The sequence below is a fragment of the Enoplosus armatus genome, chromosome 16 (assembly GCF_043641665.1).
Source record: "Enoplosus armatus isolate fEnoArm2 chromosome 16, fEnoArm2.hap1, whole genome shotgun sequence".
In the NCBI taxonomy this organism is placed as follows: Eukaryota; Metazoa; Chordata; class Actinopteri; order Centrarchiformes; family Enoplosidae; genus Enoplosus; species Enoplosus armatus.
In genome coordinates this window covers 15,981,835-15,996,313 of record NC_092195.1, presented here as the reverse complement: position 1 = coordinate 15,996,313, position 14,479 = coordinate 15,981,835, and the positions used below count along the sequence as shown (strand labels likewise).

The following is a 14,479-nucleotide window of genomic DNA, read 5'->3' as shown; positions in this document are numbered from 1 at the left end:
TGAGCGTCTCTCTCACTCTCCCCAGTCGTTAAGTCAGAGAGCAGAGGAGGAAGGGAAGGCAGAGAGACCAGGGGAGGTCTGACGACACCATCCCAGCTCACCCGGCACCTATTTTAAATGCACAGACTGATAAATGCAAGAGCACAGTCTGGCTTTGATTCACTGGAGGAACATCAAGATTTATAACCAAGCTGTCACTCAAGCAAGAGATGCGTGCAACTTTTCCTTCCAGGACAAAAACTTAAAGGAGCTTTTGAAACATAGCATGTGTAAGTGTCCACAGTGAAAGTCTGCAGTAGCTTTCAATGCTGGAGGTCCAATGTGAGGATGGATGTCGCATGTTCCAGGCTAACGGTGTTTTTCACTGTTTTCTAATCCAGCTTTAAAGGGAAAATCCAGCCAAACCAAGAAGGAGCAGCTAAAGATACAAGAACTTTATTCATCTGCAACTTTTACCCCAGGCTGATATGATGCTGTGGTACAACTTTGGCCACCACTTGGTCTCCCTGGCAGCACTTCTGGTGATTGTGAGCTGTGGAGGGGGGGAGCAGAGGAGAGGGACGGAGAGCAGCAGCACCAGCAGCACAGGTGGCAGCAGCAGCAGCAGCAGCAGCAGTAGTAGTGGAGGAAGTGGTAGCAATAATTATAACAACAGACGCTTTCATAAGATCCAGCATGGCCAGTGCACGTACACGTTCATCCTACCTGAAGGAGAGGGAGCCAGAGGGGGCTCCTGCAGGGAGGCGAAAGCTGGCAGCCCAACAACGCACAACGGCAACTCTCTCCAAAGAGACGCTCCGCCACCTGAGCCAGACTTTCCCAGCCAGAAGATCCAGCAGCTCGAGCACATTATGGAGAATTATACCCAGTGGCTACAGAAGGTAAGGAGGGTGGTGTGTAGCTTCAATGCAGTGCTAACAAAGTTGGCCAACAGAGTGGAACTACTAAAAGAAAATCACTATTTGAACAATTCGGCTGTTGGTTTGCTTTGATATCATCACATCATGTTTTCTTAACGGTAGATGGAAATAGGAATCCAGTTGACTTTTCCTGTTTTAATTAGATCCCTGTTGGGTATTGAAGCGCATCTCTAACAACCCTGCATGAGACTGGATCAGTTTCTTTTGAAGTGGTCACGCTGTAGTATATTTGTGTTTCCGTGGGTGTGTGGTCTCTGCAGAGTGTCTGTTTGTGGCTTCACAACATAACTTGTTTTGGTTTCTGGATGAGGCTCTCAGACTGAAACAGGGCTGTGTTTGCTGTCTTCTCGTAGCTGACACATTGTTTGTCAAAGTGTTTGTCAGTAGGAGAGTTTATGTGCTTTAGGAGTTTCTGTGTGATGCTTTTGTGACCAGTTTCAAACTGGAATGTCACACAGACACACAGATGTGAACATAAAAAACATGCACAAAGACAGGACTAGAAGGATTACAGTTGTAGATCCTCTGTTAGCTGACAACAGTTCAGCATCCTTGGTCTCATGAAAACCTCTAAAATGTTTGGATAAACTTGATTATATACATTGTGGTCAATCTTTGCAGGAAGGCTGTATTTCTTCAAACAAAGCTTCTATCAGACAACAACAAAATGTATTTAATAATCTGGAAACCTGCTTTGCTGTTATGTTACTGTGTACATTATCTGAATTGAACTCTCTGTTCTGGGTGTCACACAGCTGTCTGATTTTATAGTCTCCATAGACATCTTGGACCGTTGAGTCTCTGGCTGCCGCTCAGTATCCGTCCAGCGAGCACATCTACTTTATCGTACTTTTCCTCTCCGTGTTTTCCTGAGTAAACTACGCTTTGAGTAAATTCCACAGATGTCCATTTGAGTTGTGTAGAGCGTCGGTCATAGAGCAGAGGTAGTTACATGTCAGTCACCCACTGTTCTCCAGTGGGCTGTCTCTTTAATGGCAGGAAGTCAGAGAGAGCCCCCCAGAGACACTCAGAGGAGGAAAAGACAGAGAAAGAGAATGCTCCCTTTATTTATTCAAGTCAAGGACGTGCGAGTATGACTTGAAAATTCAGACTCACATAAAACAAAAAAAACTATAACCTGTTTGATTTTCCAATAGAATAAAACAAACACAATCATTTTTATTGAGCTGATATGATATAAAAAAACATTTATTCCTATTTAATTACTCTTAAACAACCAAATTACAATTTATTTATAGAGCCAGCGAGGTGTTTACTATGTTCAAATATGGTTCTACTGTAATATTAATGAGTTGCAAATTGTGAGGCCATCGCTGATATGGCTTGGCAGGCACTCTGCTTTTCTAAGCTTTGAGACTTTGTGTCTCCAAAGGGAGCGAGACTATCTCTCCGAAATGAATACATGAATCAAATAAACAAACTTCCAAATTCGCCATAACCGGCTCTCCTGCTCCTCCACTTTCCACAATATTGTCGTTCTGAAATAAGATTAGCCGGTCCAATCTGTGATTGATTGCTTAAAGCTAATGATTTATTTTTTGTCTACAAAATAATTTGGCGTAGCACAAAGCAAATACATGCAAATACAGCACTTGATGGATTTGATGGATTACAGTGGAACTGGGGAATTAATCAACCTGAACGTCATCAATATACTCCAAGTCTATTCATTACCAATCAGCGTGTCCTCCCAAAACGGTCTGGGCTGCTCTGCTCTGTGCCTGCTTTCCATTTATACTCACAAAGTAAACTTTTCACTCCTCAGGTTGGAGGAAATCGTCGTTCCTCATCAGTTATCCAGGCGTTGGTCACAGTAGGATACAGCGAGATGTTGAGAGTTTGTAATTAGGGAGGTGAAGTGTTGGAGGCTACACCACCCTCCTGCAAATTCAGATTCTCTTACTGAGCCACAGAGCAGATACAAATATGTCCAAATCCAAATGAAATATTGTACGGGAGGGATTTTGAGTTTACAGGTTAGAAATCTGTGAAATATCAGCTCATCATTGGACTCTATATCAGTGGTTTTATCTCAGTGTAAAGGAGGAATTTACTGTATATGGGGTATGTCAAGGTTTAAGACATGGTGTACTGCAAGTTTTATAGAGCTGCATGTGTAGATTCACCTTTATATAGGCAGAAATAAGAAAAATAAGCAAGATAGGCTGCAAAAAACAGCACTGTTTTTCATTTTAGAGGGCTGAACACCAATATACGCTCATCTAATTAAAGAAATATAAACCCTGCACCTTTTACTGAACAGTTCACTACTTGGGTCTGAAAACCTGTGTGTGTGTTTCTGTAGGGCTCCCAAAAGCGTGTCAAGAAAGGCCAGGGGTGAAATAACACCGGCTTTATCTTTGCTCAGTGGACCTCATCCGTCTGTGATAGTACAAGTGATACTATGAAAACAGAACGGCAGCGTCGGTAGACTGAAGGTTTGACTAATGAGACGGCTAGAGTAACTTTCTCCTCAGATGCACGTGAAAACGTCTGCCATCACCACTAATACTATCATGCTTCTTTCCTGACATGCTGGAGTTTTGCTGGGCCACCGACATTTTTCATTTCAAATAGAACACCTTTTAAAATCCAATATTAAAAGGTTATATTATGTAATAGTGGATTATATTTTAAAATGTGTGATGAACAGAATTCGAACAAAATTACAATCCCTGGATGCATGTCACTGAAAAGAGATCAGCACAAGAAAGGAACTGGAGTGGGCATTTCAGAGGGGACACTTTAACGCACACAGTGGTAATTCAGCCTAATTACACTGCAGGGGGGGGAACATCAGGATGCAGTTAACATTTTTCATTGGACAGAAGATTAAGTGTCCTGGCCAGTCTATCTATCTTAATCACGCCAGCGTTTTTACTGCTTGTCTAAGCGAGAGCCTGCCCTGATGTTGCTCCAGCCAGCCCTGATGAAAGAGAAGGACTGAGGAGACCATTGCAGATAGCAGTCCCTGTGCCTGGGTGCTTGGTCCAGTGTGGGGGGTAGACAGAGAGAGTGATGCAGCAAACAGCTGTTGAGGAAGCATTTTAAGTCTGAGATCTTTCCTTCCTCAACCCAGGGTAGAGTATATGGACCCTGATAACATTCCTGACCAGTCAAAGGTGGCGTGTGTTTGTCCAAGGATTACTTCCTTGGCTTGCCTGCAAGGCGAGGAGCCTCGGACAAGCTAGGCTCTGATCTCAGAGAGAAAATGCAGCCGGAAACAAGCAACTTCACATGTAAAACAACATTAACCATTAGTCTTAATAGAACGTACACAGTGCTTTACAAAATTAAGGCTGAAAACAGGAAAACTAGTAGTAGAGAAATAATCAACGCTGTGCGATTTTGGGCTGTCCCAGACAAAAGCTGTCAGTCGATGGAGATCAATCAAAAATGGTAGTCTTAGACTGTGAGAGAGCTTCGTTGCCAATTCTGACAGTGTAAGAAATATAGGACCAAAAGCCAAAAAATCCAATCTGTTACAACTCATGAACCAAAGCCGACCAATCAGAACACAACATGAAAAAACACAGCATACATTGGCGAGTAAGCATAATGCTAATGCTAAAAACACTTAGCAAAATCTGCATTTCATTTGCATAGAAGAGCCAGCCTCATGGTCATTGCACCATCTGACACGTCTCAAAATGGATATCGTACGGTCTGACACAGATTGCAACCACATCTCTATTAGACCCATCTCACACAGTGTGACATTTAGGCAGGTTGTTCCAAAGTCTAGGAGCCACGATGGCAAAGAATTGTGCACCTTTGGTCTTTTAGACTTTTTAACAACAAGAACAGTTGAATCTCGAATGGCATCAGTCTAGCACTGAAGGAGCAACAAGGTCATTGATGTAACCAGGAGCCAGATTCTAGGAAAGGAAGCAAATAATGCATTTGATAAAATCTTCAAATGGAAACTCACAGGTAGGAGTGGTTATTGTTTGAATTTTTTCAATACTAGTACAGATTCCAAGCCTTTCTATAACTAACTAATATTATCTGATTTCTGAACACAGGCAGTCGTACTGGAGCTTTCCCTAAATTCTAAAATTGAAATTAAAACTTTGAGTATGTGACAGTTTCTGAAACATTTTGGTTCACTTTGAACCTAAGCTTTACTCCCAGGTAGCTAGTGGACTGATGAACAGGTTGGTGTAATATGTCTTTGTTTATAGTGCCAGGTAGTCTAGCTGCTGGGCTTTTGGTGAGTTGTAGGGCAATGAGGATCAGTCTCTTGTTGGAAATATGAGAATGGATGCATTATTTAAGATAAAGAAAAGGTTGTAAAAAGTATATCAAGCACGAATCTCACAGCACATTCTGAGAATATCCTTTCTACTTCTCCAATATTTGTAAGACAACGAAACTTTGGCACAGATAGAAGTTTAGCGAGCCAAATTTTGTTTCTGCTCTTGGGAGTGAAAGTAATAGATCTTCTTTCCCTCCTGGTGGAGACAGTAGAAAGTGGTTGAGAGCAGTGTTTCTTGAGAAGGACGGCCTGTGCCAAACTAAGCTGTTGAACAAAGGGGGTGGGGTGGGGGGCTATCGGCGGTGTCTTATCCCTGTGAAATTCCCATCATTCTGCCTTTCGACGAACATCACTGTCCTGCATAAACAGTGGTTTAAAAGGATATACCGACATGTGGGCAGCAGCTTGTTTCCCTTCCATACTGGGAGTTCATTCGAGAGAGGGTGAATATGTTTCTCTACTTAGTGCTATCAGAGGGCCACACAGCATGCCTGGGGATCCAAGGAGAAACCTATCTATTTTAGGGGTGACCGCCTCTATGAGAGTTTATTTTCACTGATAATGTGGGCCAAAAATAACAATCGGATGATGCAGAAAGGCTAGGAAATGCTCGGAGGAATAAAAAGCTCTTCCTTCCTGACCCCAGAACTTGTAAAAAGGAAACCATGGAAATTGCTGAAATACACTACAATAACAGCTCCCAGAAAAGTTGTCGTAGTTGCACTTGCACTATGACTGAGAGTGATACGGAAACAGAGCTTTCTGCTTAGCATGTCATGGGAATAGGGGGAAAACATTATGGCCATGCCACAGTATTTCCACATGGACGTGAAAATAGAGCTCGACATTGTTAATGTTCCTGATTTTCAGGAAAAGGGGCATTTAGTAGATTTGTCACGCTCAATATGGAAAGCCACTTTGTTTTCAGACCCCCCTTTTTTTCCAGAAATCATATTTCAGTGCAGCCTGTGGCCCCTAGCATGCTGGAAGTTTTGATGTTGGCCAGACAGGTATTGTACACCTACATCTCTTTGGCAATTTCACTGTGTCTTAAATCTGTCTAGTTTACCTTATTGCAGCAATAATGCAAGTATGTGGTTCCTTTTCCATCACTCATTTGAGTGAATCACTCTCTGGTGGGTACTTTATATGGGATTTTTTCTTTTGGTTTTAATTATAAGGTCATACATTTGGCTAAATGCATGCAGGATTTATGATAACCCCTTCTGAAAACACTGTAGCTAGCTTGTAGCTTGGCACCCACTGATGCATCTGCAGAATAAATTGAGAGCCTCCTCTGATAGGTTTGTGTTTCCATGCGCCCTCGGGTATATTCACTCCCCGTAAAGGTGCTAATTTTTCTTCATTTGGTTGCTGGAGGTTTTGTGAATGTGAGTGCTCTGCAGGGTGGAAGTGATCTGCACTTGGAGGCAGCAAAACAAGCTATAAAAATAAAACATATTATTACCTTATAACAGATCGTCATTTTGAGACTTGTCTCTGGCTCCCTGTTGAATGTGAGTCCAATATTTGCTCTCTTTTTAGTTGTGGCGTGGTCTCCACCAACGCCTGAGGGAAATATCTGACTCTTTAGCTGCTAAATGCTCCACACTGTTCACCAGCGAGTCGTTAACTTTGTGTGTCTGCTGTCGTTTGAGCTTTAAGGTGTGTTGAATGTGAGTGCTCTGCAGTGTGTTACACAGGTATGGCAGTGATATTTAGATATTTTACTCTACTGTGGCATTTAAATATTTTCTAATGGCAATGAAACAAGAGCAAAAGTATAAATAATATTATTTTGGGCAGGCAAGTGGAAGTCATTAGTACTGAGAGTGTAAGTTATGGTCAGAAGAGTTGCCAAAAGCACAAGGTTCATGGCTGTATCTGTGCCACTGCTAAGGTTGAGTGATTATGAGCCAAATATGAGATAGTAATAGCTTAGATAGAGCGAAACATTAGACATTATAGTCAATCTGTGTGTGCAGTTAGCGGGCAAGTAATGTGGTGTTATCAAAGCCTGCAGCAAATCACAACTGTGTTTGAACTTGTTACAGTCGCAGAACCGGCTGTTATCTTTGTTGTATTTTTGTTTTATAATGACTCGTGATAAACAGAGCAGATGATAATATTACTCACCCGTATCTGCTGCCATTTATTTTCCTCCAGACTTCAGGTTCATTTGGGTTGTGCGCTGTAAATCAAGGTTTGATGAAGGTCAAGGGACCATCAGCCTTGAAAAACAAAACTATGTTGGAGAATTTGAGCTGCTCGCAATGGATACCGCAGGATGTCTACACAGTGTGAATTTACAATAATGTGTCAGTCACTTTTTTTTAAAGCTGCTTTACTTCCAGGGAAAGATAACACCAAGAAAACACGCAGGTCTTGTATTGCTGATTCTGGCAGGGAGCAGGAGAATAAAAGATCGGGATATACCGCAAGTTGTAATGCTCTTGCTACATGCCTCATTTTATGTTCATCCAATTTTTTAAGTGTAGCTGTTTGATCCCCTTGTATGTGACAATTATTAATCCCAAAGTTAATTCTATAAAGTCTGTGAAGTTGGGAGAAAAATTCCTGAAGCCTCCCCACATGCTGCCTCTGAGGCCGACTCTCCCCGCAGCGTCTCTTTGACTCTCCCCGACAGATGTTGCTTTTTGAGAGGATGTCTTTGTCTGTCAGCGCCGGGGAGCCTTCCAGAGGTTCCTGAGGACAGAACCCGGGTTCACCTTTGTTGGAGTTCAGCCCCGTGGATTGAGTGTTGCTATGGTTTCAAATTGAAGAAACAAAAGAATTACAATCAGATGGTTGAAAGAGATGCTTGAGTCTAAAAAAGAAATAGAATCAAGTAAAGGTGACAAGAGAGAAAAGAGATCGGGATAGAGCGCGAGATACTGGGCGAAAGATAAGTAGTTTTTCCTCCCTCGCAGTGAGGTCCAAACAGATCTTTAAATGACGAATGGTTGGCTCCATTGTTTTTGTTTTGTTCTTGTGGTGGTGGGATAGGAGCCACTCGTTCTTAAAGGCTCCGTGTCAATTCCAGGAGTTACCTCACTTATTTATTTAATCTTTTTTTTTTTTTGTGCTTTGATGTGGGTGAGAGAGGAGAGTCGGCGGGTGAATATCGTGTGATTTATTAACTTACAATTTGAGACAGTCTGGAGCTGTGCAGAACGACAGGCTGATTATAGCCCCGTCTCTGTTTTCTGTGGGTGGTTTGGACAATCGAGCGTGTTAGGTCTCGGTTTATCGGTTCAGTGGGGTGATTGGTGTGACACCTCATTCAGCCTGCTCGCATGCAAACACACAAAAAAAGATAAAGACGCACATACACACACACACACACACACACACACACACACCTTAAATCTGCATATGTGTTTTGAAAACCCACTCCCAACCCTGTCCAGAGTTGTGTTTGCCTCGTCTGAGATCAGAGCCCGGTTTCTCACATTCCACACAATACCAGGGCTGCAGTTGGCACAGAGACTGTGGATGTGAAGGGGAGACAGGGTAAAGTGGGTTACCCCCTGACATTTCTTATCCCAAGTACAGTACAAGTCAAAAGTCCTCATAAAATCATTCACATCGTTGTCCTTTAACCACATTACTTTTCAGCTTTTTGCACTTTTGGTGACACAGCAGGTGATTAGCTGATGGGAAACACCTGCTGCACCACTTGTGTTGCATGCTTTGATAAAGATTCAGACTAAGGATGCACCAATCCCCCTTTTACCTAAACTCAGGGTATTAGCAGGGATCATTCTTCAGTGAATAAGATAACATGAGGCTGTAACACATCACCTCTTATCCAGGCATGCTGTGTGATTGAATTTTATACACCAACATTCTTGTTAAGCAGCTTTTAGAGCCAGTTTTATTAGTAATAGTTATAGTGACCAATAGTCACTCTCCTTTTAGTTCTGTTTTGGTCTCTATCAACTCTTGAGGGAAACATCTGACTATCTTGCGGCCAAATCCATTATGTTCTGCAGCTAGTTGGTAACTTTGTCTTCCTGCTTCCTGTTTGGTGCTGGACAGGTGGTGCACAGTGGGTTTATCAGACAGTTTTCAGTTCCCTTGTTTTAGCTTCAAGGTTCTGTTCAACCCTGTTTAAAAGTGTTATTTTACCATTTAGTTACAAGGTAAAACCTTTTGTAGTAATACATGACATTGTTGTGTTGTGTTTGGCATCCATGGCTGTTGCATCAAGCTGTTCCCTGCAGGGACCCGCTGCACACCCTAAATGATGCAGATCATTTTTAGCAATTGATAATGTGCTCAGTAGTAAAGGAGGCTTGTTCACCTCAAATGGCAAATGTGCCTTCAGGAGAGGGGATGCAAGCATTGTTCCTGACTGATTTCACCATGATGAGAGTAATCTATGTGACCTTGACGGCAACATAAGTCAGACTAACAAAGAAGGATACATGTGTGCATCCTCCAGGAAGTAGTTCAGTATTGTATTTTCACAGTTACATCTTCCTCAAAGTACAAGTGTATCACAGTAGCCGACAGACTAGTATGCTGTATGGTGACCTAACAGGAACTCGCTCATAAATCTGTCATTGATCGAACAGATGGATGTGCTTTCTGGTCTGGGTTTACAACCAAAATACGAAATGCTTACAAATGGTTCTTGATGTTTATTTAAATTGACATGTTTGCAGTGGTTCTGAGATGGAGAGGCTAATCCTCCAGAGGCCTGTGTGTGTGTGTGTGTGTGTATACAGACAAAATCTGTCACACTAAGGTCTGTTTCTGCATATGTGTTAGTGCCTGTGTTTGGATGAAATGACCTTCAGTTTAACTGATGGCCTGTACAGGATCAAATGAGATGTTACTTCTCTGGAGCCGTACAGTCATGAGGTGAAGCTCGGACGGAAAAGAGGCTGTCACATTTCCTCAGTGGCTGTCAAACAGCACTCCTGTAATGAACGTAGATGTATCCATCTTAGTGATGAATAGCACAAGACGTAACATCAAACCAGGAAAACCCTTTTCAGAACAATGTCAGGGTGTCATCCAACAGCGAGTGTACTTACACATTTTTGCTTGAATAAAGTGATTTCCCTTATGTACAATAGTACTCAGCTGAGAGCCCTGGAATGTGAAGAACTGTTGCCGAATAGTTGATAAATCCTCACCTCAAGGTCCATTTCATGGCTGTTCTGGAGTTTTCGACCGTATCACATGATCGTGACAGCAGATGTAGTTTGCTCAGTTGTCATGGAAGTGTAGATTAAAAATTAAAAATTAAGTTTCAAAGTTCGTTCTTGACAGCAGTTGACAAATAAATCTCACCCCAAGGTTCATTTAGTACCTGAAGCTTTTTGCCCAACATGGCCCAGAAGTCCTCAAATTACTCTGAACATCTACAGTTCCAAGACAAGTGAGCAAACTCCATCTGCTGATCTGATGTAGAACATGTGACACGATCAAAAACTCCACTAATCTGACCTTGAGGTGAGATTGGAAAGTTAAGGAAAATGACTTTATTTAGCCAAAATTGGTGTGTACTAAAGCATAATACAATGAGCATTCATTTATTTATATTTCCATATATTCTACCTCCTGAGGTACATGGGGCTACTGGATGAGATTGAGATTGTAAGACTGTTTGTGCTGTGGAGATACGGCTGTGTTCTTAAGTACAGTTGATGTTGCGGTGGTCTGTGGAAATTCCTGTGTGATGTGCTAGGATGTTTTGCTTTGTTGTCTGAACATAATGATTCCAGTTTAGTTGCACTGGTTTTGATCATTTCATCCATCCTCTGCTTTTGACTGTGTTTATATGCACATCTTTTGCACTTCAGTCTAAGAAATGCAAAAATAAACAGAAACCTGGGCACATGAAAGATTATACATCCAGTGCACTGTGTATCCTCCACGCTCTTCTAAATCCTCCTCCTCTTTCCTTCTGTCTTATTTAGCAAATATGCTGTAAATTATCCAAAAATGTATGTCTGACAAATTGTGCTGTCAGATTGCCATGCTTGTTTCAACTAATTTTAGACGCATGACTCACAGATATGTTTATCCTGCAGCTTTTCTAGAAAGAGCTGTATCACAGCAAGCAACAGACAATAAGACAAACAAACATGCAAGTTAGCAGCACTTTCATCCATCATCAGCTGAAGGTCAGGCTGCAGCAAACCTAATGTTGCAGGCTGTGAGCTGCACATTATCTTTAACACCCGCACCTATTTTCCTCCTCTCCTCCAGCCGTGGTGAACCGCAGGTCAGACTGAAGCAGCTCCATGTGGAGACGTTAGTCGGGCTACTGCACCTCGTCTTCCTGCTCACCTCTTTTGTTTAGATTGAGTGTCGGTTCAGTATCACTCAGGGTAAAGGCCCACATGCATACACACACACACACACACACACACTCTCCACACTGCCTTAATGTATCACCATCAGCACTTAAAAGTGCCTCATGCAGCCACTGCTATGATATATAGCCCAGTGTCCGTTAGCCACTTGCCAAAGCAACAGTGGGAGTAGAAAATGACTCTCAAGTAACATAATCTGGACCCGATGCGATAGCGTCAGTCCGTCTTTGGTGATAGAAGCAAAGCAAAGCGGAGATTGTAAGAAGGAAGGGGGGAGAGCACAACACAGAGAGATAGAGAGATATTAAGAGCGGCAGGGAGAGAGAAAGTGAGAAAGACTGTAAAGCTGTGTGGTGATTGTAACCCTGGACGACCACAGCGATGGTTTATAAACTCTGGAGTCCTCACTTAATGGGATGTTAGGATGAAAGATAAACACGAATGTGACGTTGAAGGAAACAACTCCTGTCATTAAATGCCCATTCATTTTGATTAGAAGAGACACCCGGCTTGATAGATAGCGTTGCTGGCACACAAACTCGAACACTGGAACCGCTTTTCCCTGACGTTTTGCCCGACTAGGAGGTTTAATATACAACAGTGTGCGTAGTAATGTTTCTGTCATGGCTGAGCTTAAAACAACACATGTCCTTTTGTATCTATTTCTACAGCTTTTTGGCAGAGGAATCCCCTGCTGTGATGTTTAGAGGGTACACTGGAATGCTATCTCAAATATTTGGATGTAAACGCCTCCTCTGTGGGATGGTGGGTTTGTGGGATCCCTGTGTGCTTCAGTAAATGGGGCAGACTGACATGGCCTGTAGCATTGACACAAAAAAGCCATCGTCAGGGACATTCCTGCCCGGATGTGTCCCTGAGGAAAGATTCCCATGTTGGACAACTTGCGTCACAATAACTACAGACTGCCCTTCTGCTGGTACTCTCTGTTTAAGACCTCTGGATGAATGAGCAGGTCCAAGTTTGTTTGGTTGTTTGGTTTTTGTTACGCATTCCCATGTCTTGGGTGAATGCAAGTACTTCCTCTCCCATACGGCCAGATACGCATAATTAATTGGAGTAATTTTTGGGCCCATTTTGACATTAGAGAGCAGGATGGTAACCAGAGGATTTTTGAAAATATACATTAAGTTGTACTTCACTGTATTTATTTTCATTTAACATGGAAAGAAACCACATGACGTTGTAAACGTTGCATCTGCTTGAGGTACGAGTCAAACATATAAAGTGTTTGAGCCAGGATTGTCTGGGAGGGGGTGAAGAGGGTCCTTTAATACTGTTATAAGGGGTTACTGCTGCGTCCAAGGGGGGCTTGCTATAAAGTTTTCCACTTATAGTGACAAACTGATGGTAAGTCAGCAGGGTTGCGACTTGTTTACCAGATGACAGCCAACAATTTAATTTTGTTGTTTGGTTAACTCACAAAACAGCTCATAAAATCTAAAAAGGAGAAGCATGCTAACAGCTTTGATTGTGCCCTTGATTTTATTGAGGACATTTGGGTGCAGGGAGGTTGGAGGTTTGCTTTATTTTCGCAATGGCGTGCTCTCACTTTCATGCGTTTCTCTACAGAGATTTAAAAGAAACCTCCACATATATGCAATCAGTGACTTCAGTTAAATATGCTGCTACTGGAATCTGGCCAGAGGATAGCCAATTTATCCCCGTCTAGACCAACCCTGAAAATTAATTTCAGGAATAAATTTTGATCGTGAAAACAAGCAAGTGTCCACACCACCGTACCAACGTCAATAAAAGAAAAGCAAACATTTCTGTTGGATGTGTTCACACCCGCTGCGGAGTGCAAAAGAACACAAGTTCAAGGCAAAACATTTTGTCCATCTCTTTAAGCTAAGAGAAAGTTCATTCTTTTCATAACACAATGTCAGAACTTAATTTGTGTGCCTCTTTTGACTTTTGAGATGAACTGGCTTTTATCTCACATATTACAGAAGACGTTCTCTGATTCATCTTGCTCTGAGGCCCGTAGTTAATCACTGAAGGTATGTCTTGTAGACATAACACTGTCAGAGTTCTTGATTTAAAAAGGCCTCTGAAGTTAGAAGCTACATTCATGTAGTGTGATTTCTGCTTGTGATGGTAAAGTGCTCATATAGGAGAAAGCTAAACGTAGATCATCAATGTGAAATTTGTCTGAGGAAAAACATGACGATAATAATAGTAAAAGCAAATTGCCATATTCATGTTTTAGAATATGTAATTTATTTTCCCAAAGGAAACTAAAAACAGAAACAGTACACCCAGTCTCTTTTCATTTCTCATGGCTTTTATATTTTTGGATGTTTGACCTCATCCTAATAAACTTTTAAATCTCAAATTGAACTCAACCAGAGCCACATTTCTGCCAATTTGTGTTTCAAAATCGGGATCTTCACATTTTACTCAGACTTTCTTGAAATCAAGCCTTGTTATTTCATTGTGGTTTTCCATTGTTGTAACTTAAAGTAAATTGGCCGTTTACGAAGCTCATTAGTCATTTGACAAATTCAACGCATCAGAATTTAACATCACATTTTTCACTCTGTTTTCACAGTTTGTGGTTATTGATTTACAAGGCCATGCAGGTTGCACATATTCGACAGAATGAACATGGAAAATCAATCCGGCCTAAAATATTTGCCCTCAGGTTCGACATTTTGTTTTGTCTTTCCATAGAAACAACCAACAAATCAACCAACCTTGAAAACTCCACTATTGGCTCAATATTCTCACTTTCTTTTATCGTCTGCCCTGTTGACAAACCAGTGTGACAGAAAACCTTTGAAGGGTGGAAAATGGTGTGCCTCTGAACCTGCCAAACGATTTTGGGCACCTACAAGTGAACACAAAGATTTATCCAGTGATTTATACAGAGGAACGGTTGGTTTGTTTTCAGGTTGTGTACACAGGGCTCATTATCTCTTTGGAAA

The 14,479-nt window shown here is 41.8% G+C and overlaps 1 protein-coding gene across 1 annotated transcript in view; it reads left to right on the top strand.

The window, feature by feature from the left end:
* Positions 1-467: 467 nt before the first annotated feature.
* The window catches only part of angpt1 (angiopoietin 1), a 49,140-nt gene continuing 35,128 nt past the window's right edge, over positions 468-14,479 (top strand). The window contains exon 1 of the mRNA XM_070921640.1: positions 468-881. Within this exon, the coding sequence (XP_070777741.1) occupies positions 468-881 (414 nt within the window). The remainder of the gene's footprint in view (positions 882-14,479) is intronic.